The sequence below is a fragment of the Budorcas taxicolor genome, chromosome 8, assembly GCF_023091745.1.
Source record: "Budorcas taxicolor isolate Tak-1 chromosome 8, Takin1.1, whole genome shotgun sequence".
Lineage (NCBI taxonomy): Eukaryota > Metazoa > Chordata > Mammalia > Artiodactyla > Bovidae > Budorcas > Budorcas taxicolor.
Window position 1 is genome coordinate 83,741,370 of NC_068917.1, and position 17,880 is coordinate 83,759,249.

The 17,880-nt window shown below is 43.1% G+C and overlaps 1 protein-coding gene across 1 annotated transcript in view; it reads right to left on the minus strand.

The window, feature by feature from the left end:
• Nucleotides 1-112: 112 nt before the first annotated feature.
• Nucleotides 113-17,880, minus strand: part of FBP1 (fructose-bisphosphatase 1) — a 31,108-nt gene continuing 13,340 nt past the window's right edge. Inside the window, exons 3-7 of the mRNA XM_052645079.1 lie at nucleotides 14,931-15,023; nucleotides 6,221-6,361; nucleotides 3,071-3,208; nucleotides 1,950-2,069; nucleotides 113-377 (exon numbers count right to left, since the gene is read on the minus strand). Coding sequence (XP_052501039.1) covers nucleotides 186-377; nucleotides 1,950-2,069; nucleotides 3,071-3,208; nucleotides 6,221-6,361; nucleotides 14,931-15,023 — 684 coding nt within the window. The 3' untranslated portion in view covers nucleotides 113-185. The remainder of the gene's footprint in view (nucleotides 378-1,949; nucleotides 2,070-3,070; nucleotides 3,209-6,220; nucleotides 6,362-14,930; nucleotides 15,024-17,880) is intronic.

The window sequence follows — 17,880 nt, forward strand, 5'->3', positions numbered from 1 at the left end:
GTAGCATTACTGATTTAGCATTTTGGTTAAGTAGTGCATTACACAGCATTTGATGGTGAAAAGAGCCATACTTTTTATTTCTATGACTAGGAATGTATGGTGAACAGTCAGAATGTGGTAACACTATGTGCGATAAAAGGTCCAGATAAAAGGCAATTCCATTTGGTGTGGGCAAGGCCCACACTTCATTTAGCAGTGTGCTTCTTATATATCTCCAGGAACTCAGTCACATCTTCAGGAGATCCCAAGATGATGGGCACCTTCTGATGGATGTCAGTGGGAACAATGTCCAGCACGGCTTCCTTCCCAGTGGTAGCCATTCCTCCTGCCTTCTCTATGACATAGGCCATGGGGTTACACTCATACAGTAGTCTCAGCTGGAAAACAAGAGCAGCATCCTCACACCAGAACATATTACACAGAAAAGAGACTTGTTCCATAGCAAAGTAGTGCAGAGCCGATCCAAGGTAACTGATACTTTCCCTTACCTTCCGTGAGGTTGTAAAAGATCCCCCATGAGGTTGTGTGTTAAGACTGAATGGTTAATTTAATCATTTGGTTAAGTTAAGCCATCCATCAAGAGCCAGCAATAGATTGCCTGATGCATGTGAGGCAGACCACCTGGACTCAGGACTGAATGACATTTTGGCAGAACCGATGGTTCCCTTCTCTTTATAGCCCAGAGACTGGACCTAATGAGTGATTCTGTGTGTTTTGGATGGACCTTTGCCTATTCTAAAAGCATTTAAAGTCCATGGCAGTGTCTGGCTGCAGACATCTGGAAAGCAGACAGGCTCCTCCAAACAGTATAATATTGTTTGCAACTCTGTACACATTCCTTTTACAATTCTCCTAAGGCTCGAGGGTTGGGATTTAGTATGCTATACATTTTGGCATTTACTTTTAAATATTAACTCTTTTATTGTATGCATTTTCATGCAGTCTGCCTACTGAGTAGACAGCTTTTTGCAGGTGTTTCCTGACTCTATATCCATACAGGTGTCAGGGTCAGATCTCCAAAGCTGAAAAAAAAGGGGAGGGGGACCTCAATATTTACATAAAGGAACAATTTTTTGAGGCATTAGAGAAAAGTGCTATAAAGCAGGCTAATCACATAGGTTGGGATGTCACAGGGAGCTATGATAAGAGTGGTGTTTTAAGTAAATAAGAACATCCTTAGTGAACTGGACACCACATGCCACAAACAGATATCTGATCATATCTGAAATACATCAATTTATAACTATCTGATGGGGATCATTGTTCCTTCTCATATTAAAAAAGGGGGGGGGGGACAAAAGGACACTCCTTGAGAAGCAAACATACTGACCCTCTGTGTAGGAGAAAAGTGGGGCATCCTTTCATTAGCATGAGCAAGCACAGCCCATCCCATGGCTTCCAGGAAGCCTGTAGGCATGAGACCAATGCATCAGTAACAGCTCACCTGAAAGCTCTAGGTGTCCCCAGAGATTCTTTCCTTCCATAGAAAGGTATCATTTTCCAAGCAGCAAATGTCAGCTCACTAAGTTATTTCAATTTTTTGCCTTTTGAAAAAGCAATCAAAGAAAACCTCTGTGTGGGATACATATGTGATTTGCTGCCTTGGCAATGAGGTTGGACTGTTTCATTTCACTTTATGAATGGAATTCATTTTGTCCAAGCCAAACCACATACCCACTGGAAGCATTAAGCACTTTCAGTCCCCTCCGACCATAACATCTTTACTTATCTTTAGCAACAGACGAGCTCTCGAGAGATCATTTTTACCTGATATCACCTGACATTAACCAGGACAGCCTTTAATCTAGAAAAGAATATGCCATATACATCCTTTGCAACCTACTGCAGAGCATAACAGCTTCCATGATCCTTCTTTCTTCCTCAGTCAAATCCCCTGGGCTGCAAATGAAATCTACTGCTGCTCCACCACTCTTCAGGGATTTATTTACCTTTCCACTGGGGCTTTTCTTGTTAGCTGGATACATAAAGATCCCTCCATAGACTAGGGTGCGGTGTACATCGGCTACCATGGAGCCCACGTACCTGGCGCCATAGGGGGCTGAGTTGTCCTATAAGGTGAAGACCGGCAATAATTAGGGTTATAGAAAAGAGAGTTTTCTTTCTGTCCTCTATGCTTATTCAATTCAGCAATCAAACAGAGCACCTTTTTAGAGGTGTGTATTTAGTGATGAAAATCTGTTCCCAAGAAGCAGAAAATGGGAATAATGGAGACAGCCTCTTACATCTCATAGTAGCTCAGCTTACCCAAGGAGGCCCCGAGGAGAATGGGGCAGATTCGGGCTCTGGGGTGGGGCTGGCATTTAGCAGGATCTGGTGGGAAGAAGGATTCTGTGGAGCTGAGCAGCAGGGACAAGGGTGAGATTTGCATCTCACAGGAGCAGGAACTACTCAGGCAAAGGAGAAGCTGTCTGCCTTGGGCCCGGGGAGAAACCTGGTGCCACTGGGGCAGAAGGCATCTCTAGGGAGAGGTGGAAGGAGAGATGATAAAGCTGGAGAGAGAGCCTGGGAGTCAGCTCCAAGGGCCCCAAGTGCCATACTAATAGCATTTGGGCTTCGTCCACAGAACACAGCAGCCTCTAGTGGTGTCAAGCTAGAATAGGACAAAATTGGATTTTCCCACATAGGACCAGCCATTTCTTCTCTTCGTTTTCAGTGATTTGTAACCTCTTTAGAGAGCTACCACAATAGATGCTTAATCTAGAGTTGACACAGAAATCCATCCAGTGCTGCGGGGCTGGGACCTGGGGTGCAAGAATCACGTTTGTACCAACTGAGATCACGGACCCCAGAAGTGAACATGTTTTATTGCCACAACATCATTCACCTGGCTGACATGATCATCCTGATTTTCTTCGGTCAAGAGAAAGTGACAAAGGGGTGATGTCCCAGGACAGGGTTTCCAGTCCCCAGTACCTGAGTGGGAACTTAACCATAGGGGTCAGTGCACAGTGGAGTCCACTTACTTCCACCCCATCCCCCACCTTTCCTCTCCAGGGTAAATCATGAATCAACACATTTCTGAAAGCTCAGGGACCATCTCCTCACTTACTGGGGGGAACTTCTTCCTCTGGACATATTCGGTGAGGGCAGGATCAAAGTCCTTCGCATAGCCCTCATTGAGGCTGTAGATGCTCCCTTTCTTTTTGATCTTCACATCCCTGTCCACCAAAATGAACTCTCCAATGGCCTGTGAAACAGAAAGGAAAGTGAAGAGGTGAAGATGTCTCCTCCAGGCCTACAGGAGAGGGTCGCAGATCAGGTTGAGGGAATGGGGGGCTCAAGGCCTGAGGTCACACCTGTGCTTCAATACATGCTTCAGTACAAAGAGCTTGGATTTTGTTTTTTCAACTGAAGTGTAATTGACATAAGATTATGTTAGTCTCAGGTATACAACATAACGCTTCCATATTTGTGTATGTTGTGAAATGATTTACCAGCAAGAGAAATCCTTGGCCTGGGACAGGTGTGCCTTTGGGAAAAAAAGAAAAAGATGAGACTAGAGCTAGGATATCAGGAGAAGAGATGGGCACCCAGTGTTCACGGCTGCTCTTATCTTCGCTTTCCGGTTTTTGTTTCTGTCTTGATGTCATTTTCCCCAAGTACCCTGAGTTTACCGCATGTATAACTTCCAATGCCTTTGCTCACTGATCTGAAGACTGTTTCTCAGAACTCAAGCTTCCGCAAAGTCCCAGCACTAAGATGATGCCTTGAGGGCTTAGATTCTTCAATGTTAATGTTAAGTTGCTTCAGTCAACTGACTGAGATTCAGTCAACTGACTGAGATTCTGTGGACTGTAGCCTGCCAGGCTCCTCTGTCTATAGGGTTCTCCAAGCAAGAATACTGGAGTGGGTTGCCATTTGGGAGATTTGAATTTGGGAAAACAGTCTCACATCCCTACTGGAGCTCTGGACTGTTTGGGGCTTCTCCATGTCCCTGATAAGAGAGTAATTGAGGCTCTACCCATCTGAGAAGGAAGTTGCTCCAGAGACAGGCACGTTAAGAAGGGAGGCCCTCCCATGGACACATCTCTCCCTAGCCACTTATTCCCATAGCAAAGCTTGGTTCCTGCCAATATGGAGCACATTGGAACTAGAGAGGAAGGAACGGGGGGAGAGAAGAGTGTAGCGAGAGAAAAGAGATGAGAATTAACAGTGGTCACTGAAAGGTACCATTGTGGGTGATTTCTTTTTTTTTTTTTTTTTTTTCTCCTTTATGAGTTTTTTGGTGAAAGTCTAGCAAATGAAGCCACTGCACAAGTGCTCATGACGCCATGCTTCACAGGCACCTCACCCTGGTACCTGGCCTAAGCATCCTACCCATGGAGGGGTGAGTCTCTTGTACATGAAGAAAAGAGACTGAAAAGCCTTTCTTACTTTAAAGCTTGCTAGAGAGGCACATAAAGCTGTTGCAGTCTTTTTAGCAGAAAGTGTCAGCCAAAATGAAATGATCAGAGGCTCGCCCCCCACCCCCAACACCCACTCCGCAGGCATGGGGAGCAGAGGCTTTGTCAGCAATGGGGAGGGCACCCAGCAGGAAGGAGGGCAGCCAGCCTGCACGGTTCTTCCAAACACTGTGTGCCCACTAGGCGTGAGGACAGCAAGAGACTATGAAACACACAGAAACTTACTCCCGGACAGAACATCTGCAGTCTTGAAACAAGAAGAGATTTAATGTTTCCATCAGTCAAAGGTAATAGAGAAGTCACCAGAAGAATGTCTGGGGAAGAGGTAAATGCCCAGCAAGAGGATAAATTCACAAACATCAGTGATTTCGGAAACCAATCCCTGGGGTCAGTGTGAACTTTGCTCTGGGTCTGCCACTGTTTTCCCCTGAAATAACGTCCTTTGGAGGCTTGAACTAGTGCCATTTCCCTACCTTTGTTTATTTGTTAAGTATCAGTATGCCAAGGAGCCAAAGTCCAGTTGTGCAACAGTACAGAGGACAAAGGCAGCCTGCATTCCAATTTCCACGACCTGCCACCCACCCACACACCCTGAGGCTCCCCCACCAGCAGCCTGCTCCTCACAGGATTCCAGTAGGTAATGGTACCTAGTGTTCAGTTTGTCAGCAAAATGCACCAAATAAATAAAGTGCTTCATTAAATGTTATCTGAGGACATTTCTAAAACTGAAATGTTATTTACAAACGCAATTCTTTTTCCCTTGGGACACTTGACCAAAGGCATACCTACTGAAGATGATTCTATGGAGTCCATATCAAAGGTGGGTTTAATTGGGCAAAGTATTTAAAGAGAGTTCTTTGCCTGGTTTATCTGCTCTGTTAAAACTGTCATCTAACAGAATAAATAAACAACCCTAATTAATAGACATATGGAAGAAATTATCCTCAAATTAAAATTGCTAATGAATATTTTTCATGACACCTTGGGCTCCTCTTCATGAGGGAGTTTCCTCTATAAGGTAGACTAAGAAATTATCTTCATTTCCTTATTTCCACTTCCTCGAGCTCATCAAAGTCTTTCAAAACCACAAGGGTTCACTGAAGGTTTGCATGCACTGAAGCTTGCATTTCATTTGATGTTGCAATGCACATCAAATCAATCTGGGAGCTAATTTTGAAGAAATGAGGCAGTCTACTGCTTCAGCTGGGACACCCATTCACCTCAGGAAAATAAACTGGTAATGGAGAGAGTGGGTGGCAAACAGACCATCTATGGGCCCCATCTGGTCTATAAACATGCTTTAGTTGGCTAGCACAGTGTTTTACACATCCAGAAGCCTAACATTTTCTAAAAATCCAGTGTTTCTTGAAACACTGGAAGCCGTGGAAGAGTGAGATGCTATTCCCAAGGAGTAACCACCACTGTACCTCCCCAGTCCCCTGCCACCCCCCACTGCCCATCACAGCACCTGCCATCCTGCCCCAGCACACTCCACTCATTTGTGTGGCCTGCCCAGCCCAGCAGGCATCTAAGTCAGCTCAGTAATGTCCACCCTAAAGAATTCATTGTGAAACCGAGACTCCCTCTTGTGCTCTGGACAGACACCATTTGTCACCTCAGATGAACATATATGGTCCATCCATCTCTCTACCCTGCTTCCCCACCTCATCATCTCTGTCCCTCCATGGGCCTCATCTTCCACCTTTAGGAACTGACTCCCACTGCCACACACACAACAGACACTCACAGCCACCAGCCAAGCACCTAACTTCGCCCCCCACTCCGGGATCTCTCACCGGGTCCAGCATGAAGCAGTTGACTCCATTCACCATGGCCAGGACCAACATGGTGGCACTGCCATAGAGCGCATAGCCAGCAGCCACCAGGTTCCGGCCTGGCTGCAGAGCGTCCTTCTCAGAAGGGTCATCTTTCGAAATCTAGGACAAGAAAGAAAGCAAAACACATTCTTGTTTTGTTCTGTTTTGTGGTTCTTTTTGCAGTTCCTCCCTTAGCAAGATGCATTATCAAGGTACTCTCCTAATGAAATAGGGCATCTTCCTGGATGGGGGGTGGGCGGGGGCACGGAGGAGCACTTCCTCCACACACCAGTCATATCCTGATTATATTACCACAGCGACCTTCCAACCAAAACCCAAATTTCCTGCATCTGGATCCATCGTTCCAATCCGAGTCCTCCTTCAATCTTACTAATTTGATATTCCTCATTTCTCCATTATCACTCTCGAAAAAAGAGCATGCCTCCATGCCAGCGCCCACTAATTTAATCTTATTACAGGCATCAATGTCTTTCCCTTGCCTACTCTATCTTTATTTAAACAAATTAAAACTGGGCTGCACGGCTACCAGTCTGGCGAGGAAATCAATTTCCTGAGCTTCTGCCAGTTGTGGCACATACTCCAGTGAGCAACATGCTCCACAGTCACACAAAGAAATTCTCAGAAATACAGACACTATCTCTCCAGGGCCATTACCATGCAGAACAATGCTCTCCATGTTTTTAACCATGACCCACAGTAAAAAATACATTTTATATCACAAACCAGTACCAACACAACTACAAAAATTTAACAAAACAATACTTACACTTAGAACATCACATCTACTCTAACCTCCTTTGTTTTTCATTAAAAACACAGCCCACTGGGTCAATGCCTCAGTTTGTTCCCTAATACTAAGGAAAGGAACAACTTAAGGGCATGGCTCCTAAGCAGTAGTCACTAATAATTATCTTCTTAACAACTGGCCTTTATGGTCCTCAAAACAGCCTCAAACAAATCATTCTGCTTGAAAACTCTCTACTTGAATTTAAACAGAAATGAAAATGAGCAGTTTCTGCAAATTTCATTTATTCCTTCCCCAACCACAGATTCTAGGACCTGAGAATAAATAAGGGAACTCACATCATGATACTGGAGATGGAGGTCACCTCAGCAAACACATTCCTGGCAATTTTTCCTATAACTTTTGAATGTGTGGCCCAGAGTCCATGTACCTCAGAATCACTTGAGATGTTTATTTAAAATGCAATTCTGGGCCTGTGACCTTTACTAAGTCAGATTTTCTAAAGTGGGCCCTAGGAATCCGCATTTTACCATGCACCATAGGTGACTCTCGCACTGAAGCTTAAGAACTACTCATGTAAAAGGAAGAGTCACCAAAAAATCACCTCTTTCCTTTTTTTTCTCGTATCTCCAAGCTTTGTGTTTAATAGTTTTCATCTAGATGGTTGGTTGGTTTCTTGGCTGGTTGGCTTGGGCCAAGTTATTTGATTTAGTTTGGTTTGTATTCACAGGGTAGTACAGTACAGCTAAATACAGACTAAACACAGTATCAAATACTTGAGTTGTTTTCTCAAACTCCAAATTTAACAAGTGCACAACCTTGAAAGAGGAATTGACTTCCTTCAAAACCAGGGATATAATGGGAAGAAAACAGGCAGGCTCTAAACATCTCCTCTATCATAACTACTTAACCCTGCAAGTGCAGCACAAAATAGAACAAAGTCAGTATGTAAACAGATAAGCTGACTGGAAGCCCCTGGAGGCTTGGAGTAGTCAGTTCTACCAAGTCCCTCAGAAACTCACCTCATCCAGAATCATCCATGTCTGCCTGTGGCACAAGAAAGAACAAGCTTGTATTTCCCAGATGGTCCATTGGTAAAGAATCTGTCTGCCAATGAAGGGGCTATGGGTTCAATTCGGGAAGAGTCCATATGCCTCAGAGCAACTAAGCCCATGTGCAACAATAAGAGAAATCACAGCAATGAGAAGAAAGAGCACCACAACCAGAGAGTAGCCTCTACTTGCTGCAAATAGACAGAGCCCTCTTGCAACAATGAAGACCCAGCACAGTCAAAAACTTTAAAAAAAAAAAAAATTTTTTTTTAAGAATTAACTACTTTTCCCTGAAATACTGTCACCAAATAATCTCAACCCTTCAACTTCCTTGCGTGGAATAAGAAATGGTAACATTATCTAGTGATGCTTTAAGGGCCACTTGACTTCACATTCCAGGATGTCTGGCTCTAGGTGAGTGATCACACCATCATGATTATTTGGGTCGTGAAGATCTTTCTTGTACAGTTCTTCTGTGTATTCTTGCCACCTCTTCTTAATATCTTCTGTGTCTGTTAGGTCCATACAATTTCTGTCCTTTATCGAGCCCATCTTTGCATGAATGTTCCCTTGGTATAGTGGAGGTGAAAGAACTCCAGTTGAGCTATTTAAAATCCTGAAAGATGCTGCAATTAAAGTGTTGCACTCAATATGCCAGCAAATTTGGAAAACTCAGCAGTGGCCACAGGACTGGAAAAGGTCAGTTTTCATCCCAATCCCAGAGAAAAGCAATGCCAAAGAATGCTCAAACTACCACACAATTGCACTCATCTCACATGCTAGTAAAGTAATGCTCAAAATTCTCCAAGCCAGGCTTCAGCAACACATGAACTGTGAACTTCCAGATGTTCAAGCTGGTTTTAGAAAAGGCAGAGGAACCAGAGATCAAATTGCCAACATCCGCTGGATCATGGAAAAAGCAAGAGAGTTCCAGAAAAACATCTATTTCTGCTTTATTGACTATGCCAAAGCCTTTGACTGTGTGGATCACAAGAAACTGTGGAAAATTCTGAAAGAGATGGGCATACCAGACCACCTGACCTGCCTCTTGAGAAATCTGTATGCAGGTCAGGAAGCAACAGTTAGAACTGGACATGGAACAAAAGACTGCTTCCAAATAAGAAAAGGAGTATGTCAAGGCTGTATATTGTCACCCTACTTATTTAACTTACGTGCAGAGTACATCATGAGAAACGCTGGGCTGGAAGAAACACAAGCTGGAATCAAGATTGCCAGGAGAAATAACAATCACCTCCGATATGCAGATGACACCATCCTTATGGCAGAAAGTGAAGAGGAACTAAAAAGCCTCTTGATGAAAGTGAAAGAGGAGAGTGAAAACGTTGGCTTAAAGCTCAGCATTCAGAAAATGAAGATCATGGCATCCGGTCCCATCACTTCATGGGAAATAGATGGGGAAACAGTGGAAACAGTGGCTGACTTTATTTTTCTGGGCTCCAAAATTACTGCAGATGGTGATTGCAGCCGTGAAATTAAAAGACACTTCCTTGGAAGGAAAGTTATGATCAACCTAGACAGTATATTAAAAAGCGAGACATTACTTTGCCAACAAAAGTCTGTCAAGTCAAGGTTATGGTTTTTCCAGTGGTCATGTCTGGATGTGAGAGTTGGACTGTGAAGAAAGCTGAGTGCCAAAGAATGGATGCTTTTGAACTGTGGTGTTGGAGAAGACTGTTGAGAGTCCCTTGAACTGCAAGGAGATCCCACCAGTCCATCCTAAAGGAGATCAGTCCTGGGTGTTCATTGGAAGGATTGATGCTAAAGCTGAAACTCCAGTATTTTGGCCACCTCATGTGAAGAGTTGACTCATTAGAAAAGACTCTGATGCTGGGAAGGATTGGGGGCAGGAGGGGAAGGGGATGACAGAGGATGAGATGGCTGGATGGCATCACCGACTCGATGGACATGAATTTGAGTGAATTCCAGGAGTTGGTGGTGGACAGGGAGGCCTGGTGTGCTGTGATTCATGGGATTGCAAAGAGTTGGACACAAGTGAGCAACTGAACTGAACTGAACATTATCTATGATCCATACGCTCAAAAGAAATACAAAGTAATTCCATCTAGTCATGGAGGTGGAGGAACTTTTTTCTAGCCCAAACCCCTTTCTAATGCCCAACCTCCTCCAAACCCCCAGCAATGAATGCCTTTGTTCAAAAAGAACCTATTACAGTCTCATGTAGATGCTCACAGACCAATGTGCATAAAGCTTGGCAAAAATTAGAAAGCCTCGGACCCTACCTTTTTCTGCTTATCGTAGGCCACCACCCACTGCAGGTATTGCTTTGTTTTAACCCATGCTACTCCATATAGAGCATAAAAGACACCATGGATTCTGGAGACTTGAGGTAGTAGAGGAGAATGTCAGGCACAAGTGGTGTGGGGCTGTCATGTCAACAGTCTTCCCACAGAGGGACAACCCAACCCTCCCTAGAAGTTCTCACAGGGCATTTGGCAGCATCTCCAGTAACTCAGCCAATATTACTCACTACTGTACCAACCCAGTGCACAAAAAATATATATAAAATGAGGTCCCTTCTCTCAGGGGGTGTATAATCTGGAGTGAACATCAGCTGATTTTGCCTGGCCAGCATGCTTCACTCTTCTGCTGACAACTGAACTTTAATCTTCCTTAAGATACCGTCCCCCTCACTCTTAGCTCCAATGGTGGGCACATGACCCTGACTTGACCAGTCAGATCACTGCATGCCTAAGGCCACAGTGACTGCTTGAGAGATGGACTCATGACTTAAGTCAAGCCAAGCAGGGCTGATGAGGTGAAATCCTTGTTGAAATTGTTGGACAAGAGTTTTCCATCTTCTTTTACCTATCTATTTATCTTTTGGCTGGGATGGGTCTTCATTGCTGCATGCGGGCTTTCTCTAGTTGCAACAAGTGGAGGCTGTTCTTCCTTTGTGGTGCATGGGCTTCCCATTGCAGTGGCTTCTCTTGTTGAGGAGCACAGGCTCTAGGTGCACAGGCTTCAGTGCAGCGGGCTCTAGGGCATCCGAGCTCTAGAGTGCAGGCTTAGTAGTTGTGGCACGTGGGCTTAGTTGCCCTGTACATGTGGAATCTTCCGGGACCAGGGGTAGAACCCATGTCCCCTGCACTGGCAGGTGAATTCTTAACCACTGGACCATCAGGGAAGTCTAAGTTTTGCATCTTCTGTTTGAGTCACTGAAAGGATTGAATGTAAGCCCAGACCTACTGGGAGCCATTCTTCTACCAGACAGGAGGGAGCTACAGAGATAGAGAGAAAGTGTCCTGTTATGTGAGTGTCTGAGTCCTTGAAAACAGCTGTACTACCCAGCGGACTTTCTAGTTACATACACCAATCATTTTCCATTCTCTTCCCTCATTCCTCTCTTTCCTTAAGTTGGTTTGAATTGTGAAACTGTGTGTTGAATATTAATAGAAAAAACAAGTAATATTAATGGCTACTATTTATTGAGCACTTTTTATGGGCCAGGCACTATTTTCATTGCTGTTATGCTTAATTTTCAATATATTCTCCTTATGGATAAGGAAACAAGAGGTTATATTGCCCAAGGTCCCACAAACCTAGTAAGTGTCAATGTCAGGAAGCTATATTCCATATGGCTATTAAGTCTCTCTGCGTCCAGTTAAGGGAAGTGAATTGGATTCTGAAGCTGGTAGAGCACTTCTGAAACTCTGCTTTTGGTTTTGGGGGCTAGAATTTTTAATGGATATTAAAAATTAGAATGTATCCAATAGAGGGTAACACACTAGAGAGAGGTCGAAAAATCATCTCACATGAAAGATATTTAACTTAAGATTTAAAAGAAAGGGCTTTCCACGTGGTGTTAGTGGTAAAAAAAAAAAAAAACCCTCCTGCCAATACAGGAGACTTAAAAGAAAGAGACTTGGGTTTGATCCCTGGGTCAGGAAGATCCCCTGGAGAAGGAAATGGCAACCCACTCCAGTATTCTTGCCTGGAGAATTCCATGGGCAGAGGACGCTGATGGGCTACAGTCCATAGAGTGGCAAAGAGTTGAAAATGACTGAAGTGACTTCGCATGCTTCAAAAGAGAGAGAGGAGGGCAAAAAAGCCATTTTCAAGCATGTAAAAGAATCTTATTTTCTAATGATACAAAAGGCCATTATGAGCAACAGGGAGACAGATTTTGATTCAATATTTGGACACATACTCATTCAACACCTCAGGAAAGTTCTACCCCTTCTGAATATCTCCAGCCAGAGGCAGGGTGACACTTCTGGAGGTGCCATGGCAGGAACTTCATAGAAACACTGGACCATAGGCCCTAAGAGATCCCTTTGGAGCCTGTTTCCAGGCATCTTGTGGGCAAGACCAGCTCACTGTTGCTGGATTCCAGTTACCAACTGATGTTATGCCACTGAGTGGGTGCACCAGGAAGCTGAATTCCAGCCCAGAACCAGCTCTGCAGAAAGCAGGAGAAAGTGAAAGTGAAAGTGAAGTCACTCAGTCATGTCCAACTCTTTGCAGCCCCATAGACAGCAGCCCACCAGGCTTCCCCGTTTCCTTCTCCAATGCATGAAAAGAAGTGAAGTCGCTCAGTCGTGGCCAACTCTTTGCAACCCCATGGACTGTAGCCTATCAGGCTCCTCCCTCCATGGGATGCTCCAGGAAAGGGTACTGGAGTGGGTTGCCATTTCCTTCACCAGGGGATCTTCCTGACCCAGGGATCAGACCCAGGGATCGGACCCGGGTCTCCCGCATTCCAGGCAGATGCTTTAACCTCTGAGCCAGGAGAGATCTCCTTTAAAACATCAGACATTTCAGTATTTATGCCCTGTAAGCTCTCAAATGGCTTCAAACAATCAACAAGGCTTTTGAAAACTGAAATGACTTAAAGGCAATGTGACACTCATCACCTCTCTCAGTCTTTAAGAGAGTCACTTCAGGTTTATTGAGAAGAGTGTGGAGATGCACTGTTGAGTTCTTCCAGTATTTGTAATTCAAGCTGCTGTTGCAAGCTGTTTTTATTTTTTTCAGTTGATAGTGTCAGTTTCCCAATATTTTTTTTTCCTTAAAAGAGTCTTTATTGGGGGAGGGGGCTTGAGGCAGAAACTGGGGCTGGCAAACGTTAACGCTGCTTTAGCTTTGGTTGAGTCATTAACCAAAAGTCTGCCTCTATATGAAGAATTTTGCTTCAGAGCTCTCTTGTATACTATAATATTTAGTCTGCAACCTTGCAGGTAAAATTACATGCCTGCATATCTATACCAAGAATGGAATATTTCATGGTATGACATGAAAGATTAATTCCCGCCTTTGTCTTTCTGGTATAAGTATTAGAACCTTCAATTATTTAAACTGCCTCCCAACCAAGACAAATGCAAAATTTATTTCAATAACAAAAGAAAACTGTCCCATGGTGGTCCTACTTTCCATGTTTGAAAGGAGATTATGTGCAATACTAGACAGCAAGTCACTTCGAAAAGTAAAGCACAAATTGCAGTCTCAGTTCTTAAGTTATGGCCTCTATATCCCAGAATGGGGGAGTTGGAGGAACCTTGGAGGTCAGCTGAATTAGCCACCTCATCCATTAAGATGAAGGAAAGGGCTCAGCCTCAAAGGCATCTGTAAAGTTTTATTTCTAAAATAAACAAGAGGGCTGAAGACAAGATGACACATTTTAGATTTCATCGTGTTTTATGATGGACTCACAGGTATTTATCTATTTTTCACTTGTCTGTATATTTGAACTCACTTCCACCAACATCCACCCCCCAGCCCTCCATGCACAGACTTAAAGAGAAGCTTTAGAGGTAGAGTTCCTGCACAGGTCATGCGGGTAGAAGAGACACAGGGCAGAAATCTGGATCCCCATGCTGTACCAGTGTGCTTTCTGTAATTTATAGCAAAGGAGTTTAGGGTCAGCAAACTCCTCCCATAAACCAACAAAGAGTAAATATTCTAGGCTTTACTGTCACAGTCCTTATCACAACTACTTAACCCTGCCTGTGTAGTGCAAAATCAGCCAAAGGCAACATGTAAACAAGCGAGCTGACCATATGCCATTAAAACTTTATTTATGGAGACTGAAAATTAAGCTTCATATAAATGTCACAGGTCATGAAATATTATTCTTTCTTTTTAGCCACTCAAAAATGCCAAAGAGTTATTTTTTGTTCACAGGCCATAGTATTCAGGCAATGGGCTGGATTTGGCTGGGGGAGACCATAGTTTGCAGACTTGATTTAGAAAATTTAAAGGATAGTTTTGATATAATCCCTACTGTTGTTACACTCTCACAATTCTCAATTCACATGGTTATCAGCTACAGCTATGCACCATCTCTTCCCACCTACCACTTACTACATTTTCTTTTAACAACTTAATAGATTTTCACTATGCAGTTAATGCTGGAAAAAGTCATAACTTGAGAAATAAGGGTTTTTCTTTTCTGGTGGCTCAGATGGTAAAGAATCTGTCTGTGATGTGGGAGACTTGTGTTTGATCCCTGGGTTGGGAAGATCCCCTAGAGAAGGGAAAGGCTACTTACTCCAGTATTCTTGCCTGGAGAATTCCATGGACAGAGGAGTCTGGCAGGCTACAGTCCATGGGGTCACAAAGAGTTGGACACAACTGAGTGACTAACACTTTCACTTTGGGGCTTCCCTGGTTACTCAGCTGATAAAGAATCTGCCTGCAATGCAGGAAACCTCGGTTCAATTCCTGGGTCGGAAAGATCCACTGAAGAAGGGATAGGCTACCCCTACATCAAGCCTCATGGGGTTTCATGATGTACAATCTGGCTGTGCCATCAACAGTGAAACAGGACTGGATGTTCAACCTTAACTCTACTTTTGATCCCAAACCAGCTGCTTGATCCATTACATTTTACCTTTTTGTAGATGCCAAAGATGGTTCCAATGGACACAAGGCAGTCAATGTTGGATGATCCATCAAGGGGATCAAAACAGACCACATATTTACCCTGAACAAAAAAGAAAGAAAGTGTTAATACAACTTTGCTTTAAAAATGAATACACTGTAACAAAACAGAGAATATACACTAAGAGGTTAAAAGAAGAAATCTAAGGGGAAATTCAAGAAATATGTGTATTTATACTCTGTCAGGGAAGGTATGAGATGATACACAGAGTGAAAACAATAACAAATATATATCAAAAGATCATTAGGAAGAGAAACACAGAATAGGAGGCATAGATGAAGGTGAGAAATACAAATATTAAATAATAATTTATTATATCACTGATTTGAATGAATCATCATTCTGGTTTGAGTTTCCTGTCAGTCAAAGAAGAAGAAAAACAAGATTAGTCACTTCATTCTCTTTATTCATAAGGGAAATGTTAGTTGCTCAGTCGTGTCTGACTCTTTGTGACCCCATGGACCGTAGCTTGCCAGGCTCCTCTATTCATCCATGGAATTCTCCAAGCAAGAATACTGGAGTGGGTACCCATTCCTTTCTCCAGGGGACCCTCCCAACCCAGGGATCAAAACCATGTCTCCCACATTGCAGACAGATTCTTTACTGTTTGAGCCACAGATGTTATAATTTAGGTGAAATAAAGTCAACATTAAGGTCTATAAGAAAATTTTCATGTAGTTCCTACAGATGACACTTGGGGTTACAATGCAGAGTTCTCACCCATATTCTTATTATAATTCCCAAAGGAAACAACCCTCAACTGTAGTGGAACTACCAAAGATTCATTCTATGGATAGGATTTTCAGTGGTACTCTGGAGCTGACTGGTATTGGTTCTCAAGAGCCAATTGTGCACGTCTCTTCCCAACTCTATTTTCAGTGATATCATGTTGATAACTTAAAATCAATTATGGGACACTATTTCACAGTTTCAAGTGACAAGTGCTACAAATGAAAGATTTTTTTTTTCTAATAGAGAGACAGTTTACCAGCATATCACTGGAAATTTTCCATCTCCAAGTTAGCCACTTTAATATGTGGTTTTTAAATTTTTGCATCAAATTAAGGCAGTTCTCTGATTCCCTGGCTTCTTGCTCTTTACAAATCCTCCTGGACAATGCAGGAGAAACTGTCATCAGGAAAACAGGAGTATGCTTATCACTACAGTACATTGTAATCAGAGAAGTTGGGCTGACAGAGAATATTAAACAGCAAATTCAGTCCTAAAATGAACATGCCCAAAACTGACAAGTACCTTTAGAAACACAGCAGAGAACAATATGAACTTCAGTAGTATTTTAGGAATGACATAAAGCTATCAAATCGGATGTGACTCTCCATTCCTCTTATAAAAGTCAGATTGGATATCAGGCAGTATCTTTAAATTGACCTTCTGTTGCTTTTTTCTCATTATACTCCTTCTTGTCCTCAATTCATCTCAAACAGGGAAAGATAGTAAGCCATATAACTGCATTTTTCTACTCAAAAGGTATTATTAGTATTATGTGATTGTTGTTCAGTAAAACCTGGATATACCCTTTCATTCACTTTTTCAACAATAATCTGTTGTTGATCCCCTACAATGTATCAGGTATTGTGCCAGATGCTGGGATACAGAGAAGAATAGAAATTATTCTCTGCCCTCAAGAAGCAATCAGATTGGAGTGGAGCAGGACCCTATAGGGTTTCTTAGGAGAGATCCTCTCCCCCACCCCTATGTCCTCTGCCTGCCTTTTGTCTGTAGAAAAACACTTTGGCCAAAGAATAAATTCAATCATAGAAGTGACAAAATTCAAAAACAAAAGAAAACAATTGAGGAAGACCAAATAACAGTTTAGTCATTAAACAAAGTCAAGAACCTTCATTTCTTTCTTCTGAGCCATATCCCTTGAGCTGTTTTGCAGATGCTGAATCCCCCACCAGGTAGAAGAAGTTACCTATGTGAAAACCAGGCTAACCATCAAGCTTACACAATTATTTTTAAGAACCAGCTTCAAGGAGATGGGAACAAACTGACCCTGGAGTTGAAGATTAGCTGTATTTAAAACGATCAAGATGACACTGATCAGACCACTACATGGCCAATTTCAAGATTGTTAGAGCCAACTGTGCTGTTCTGCATACAGCTCCTTCCCTCTGCCTATAACCCCCTGAAACTCCCCTCTAAAAACTCTTGCCCCTAGATCAGCAGCAGGGAGTTTGTTCTTTGAGACATGAGTCCACCTTCTCCCCAACATTACTGCTTTCCTCAATAAAGCTATCTATCCTATTACCCAACACTTGTCTCTCAGTGGGCTTCCCTTGTGGCTCAGCTGAGAAAGAATCTGCCTGCAATGCAGGAGACCTGGGTTCTATCCCTGGGTTGGGAAGATCTCCTGGAGAAGGGAAAGGCTACCGACTCCAGTATTCTGGCCTAGAGAATTCAGGCCAAGTTCTCTGGCCCAGAGAACTATACAATCCATGGGTTGCAAAGAGTCGGACACAACTGAGCAACTTTCACTTTCACTTTTTTTCTCTCAGTATGTGATTCTTGAGCAACGTAAGTTTGGTAACAAGATTAATAAGATCCCATTGGATTCCAATGCATGAATCACTGATAGGAACTGCTAGCAGTTTAGATTGGCAGGAAGGTTGGTTGTGAAGATTGGAAACCAGGTGAATGGAGATGAAGCAAAGGATGTAGTTAACAGAAGACAGACTTTGTAGAGCTTTGAATGTGATAATTAAAAGAAGTGGAGATAAATATAAGTATATTTGAGTCTCTCCCATGAATGAGCACATAGGAGAGATGATAACAGACAGTGGTGAAAGTGCAGACAGGAGAGGACAGTCTGAGATATGGCAGTGAGGAGGAATCTGTGAAATGATGACTGGTGGTTCAGGAGGGATCTAGGGTGAGT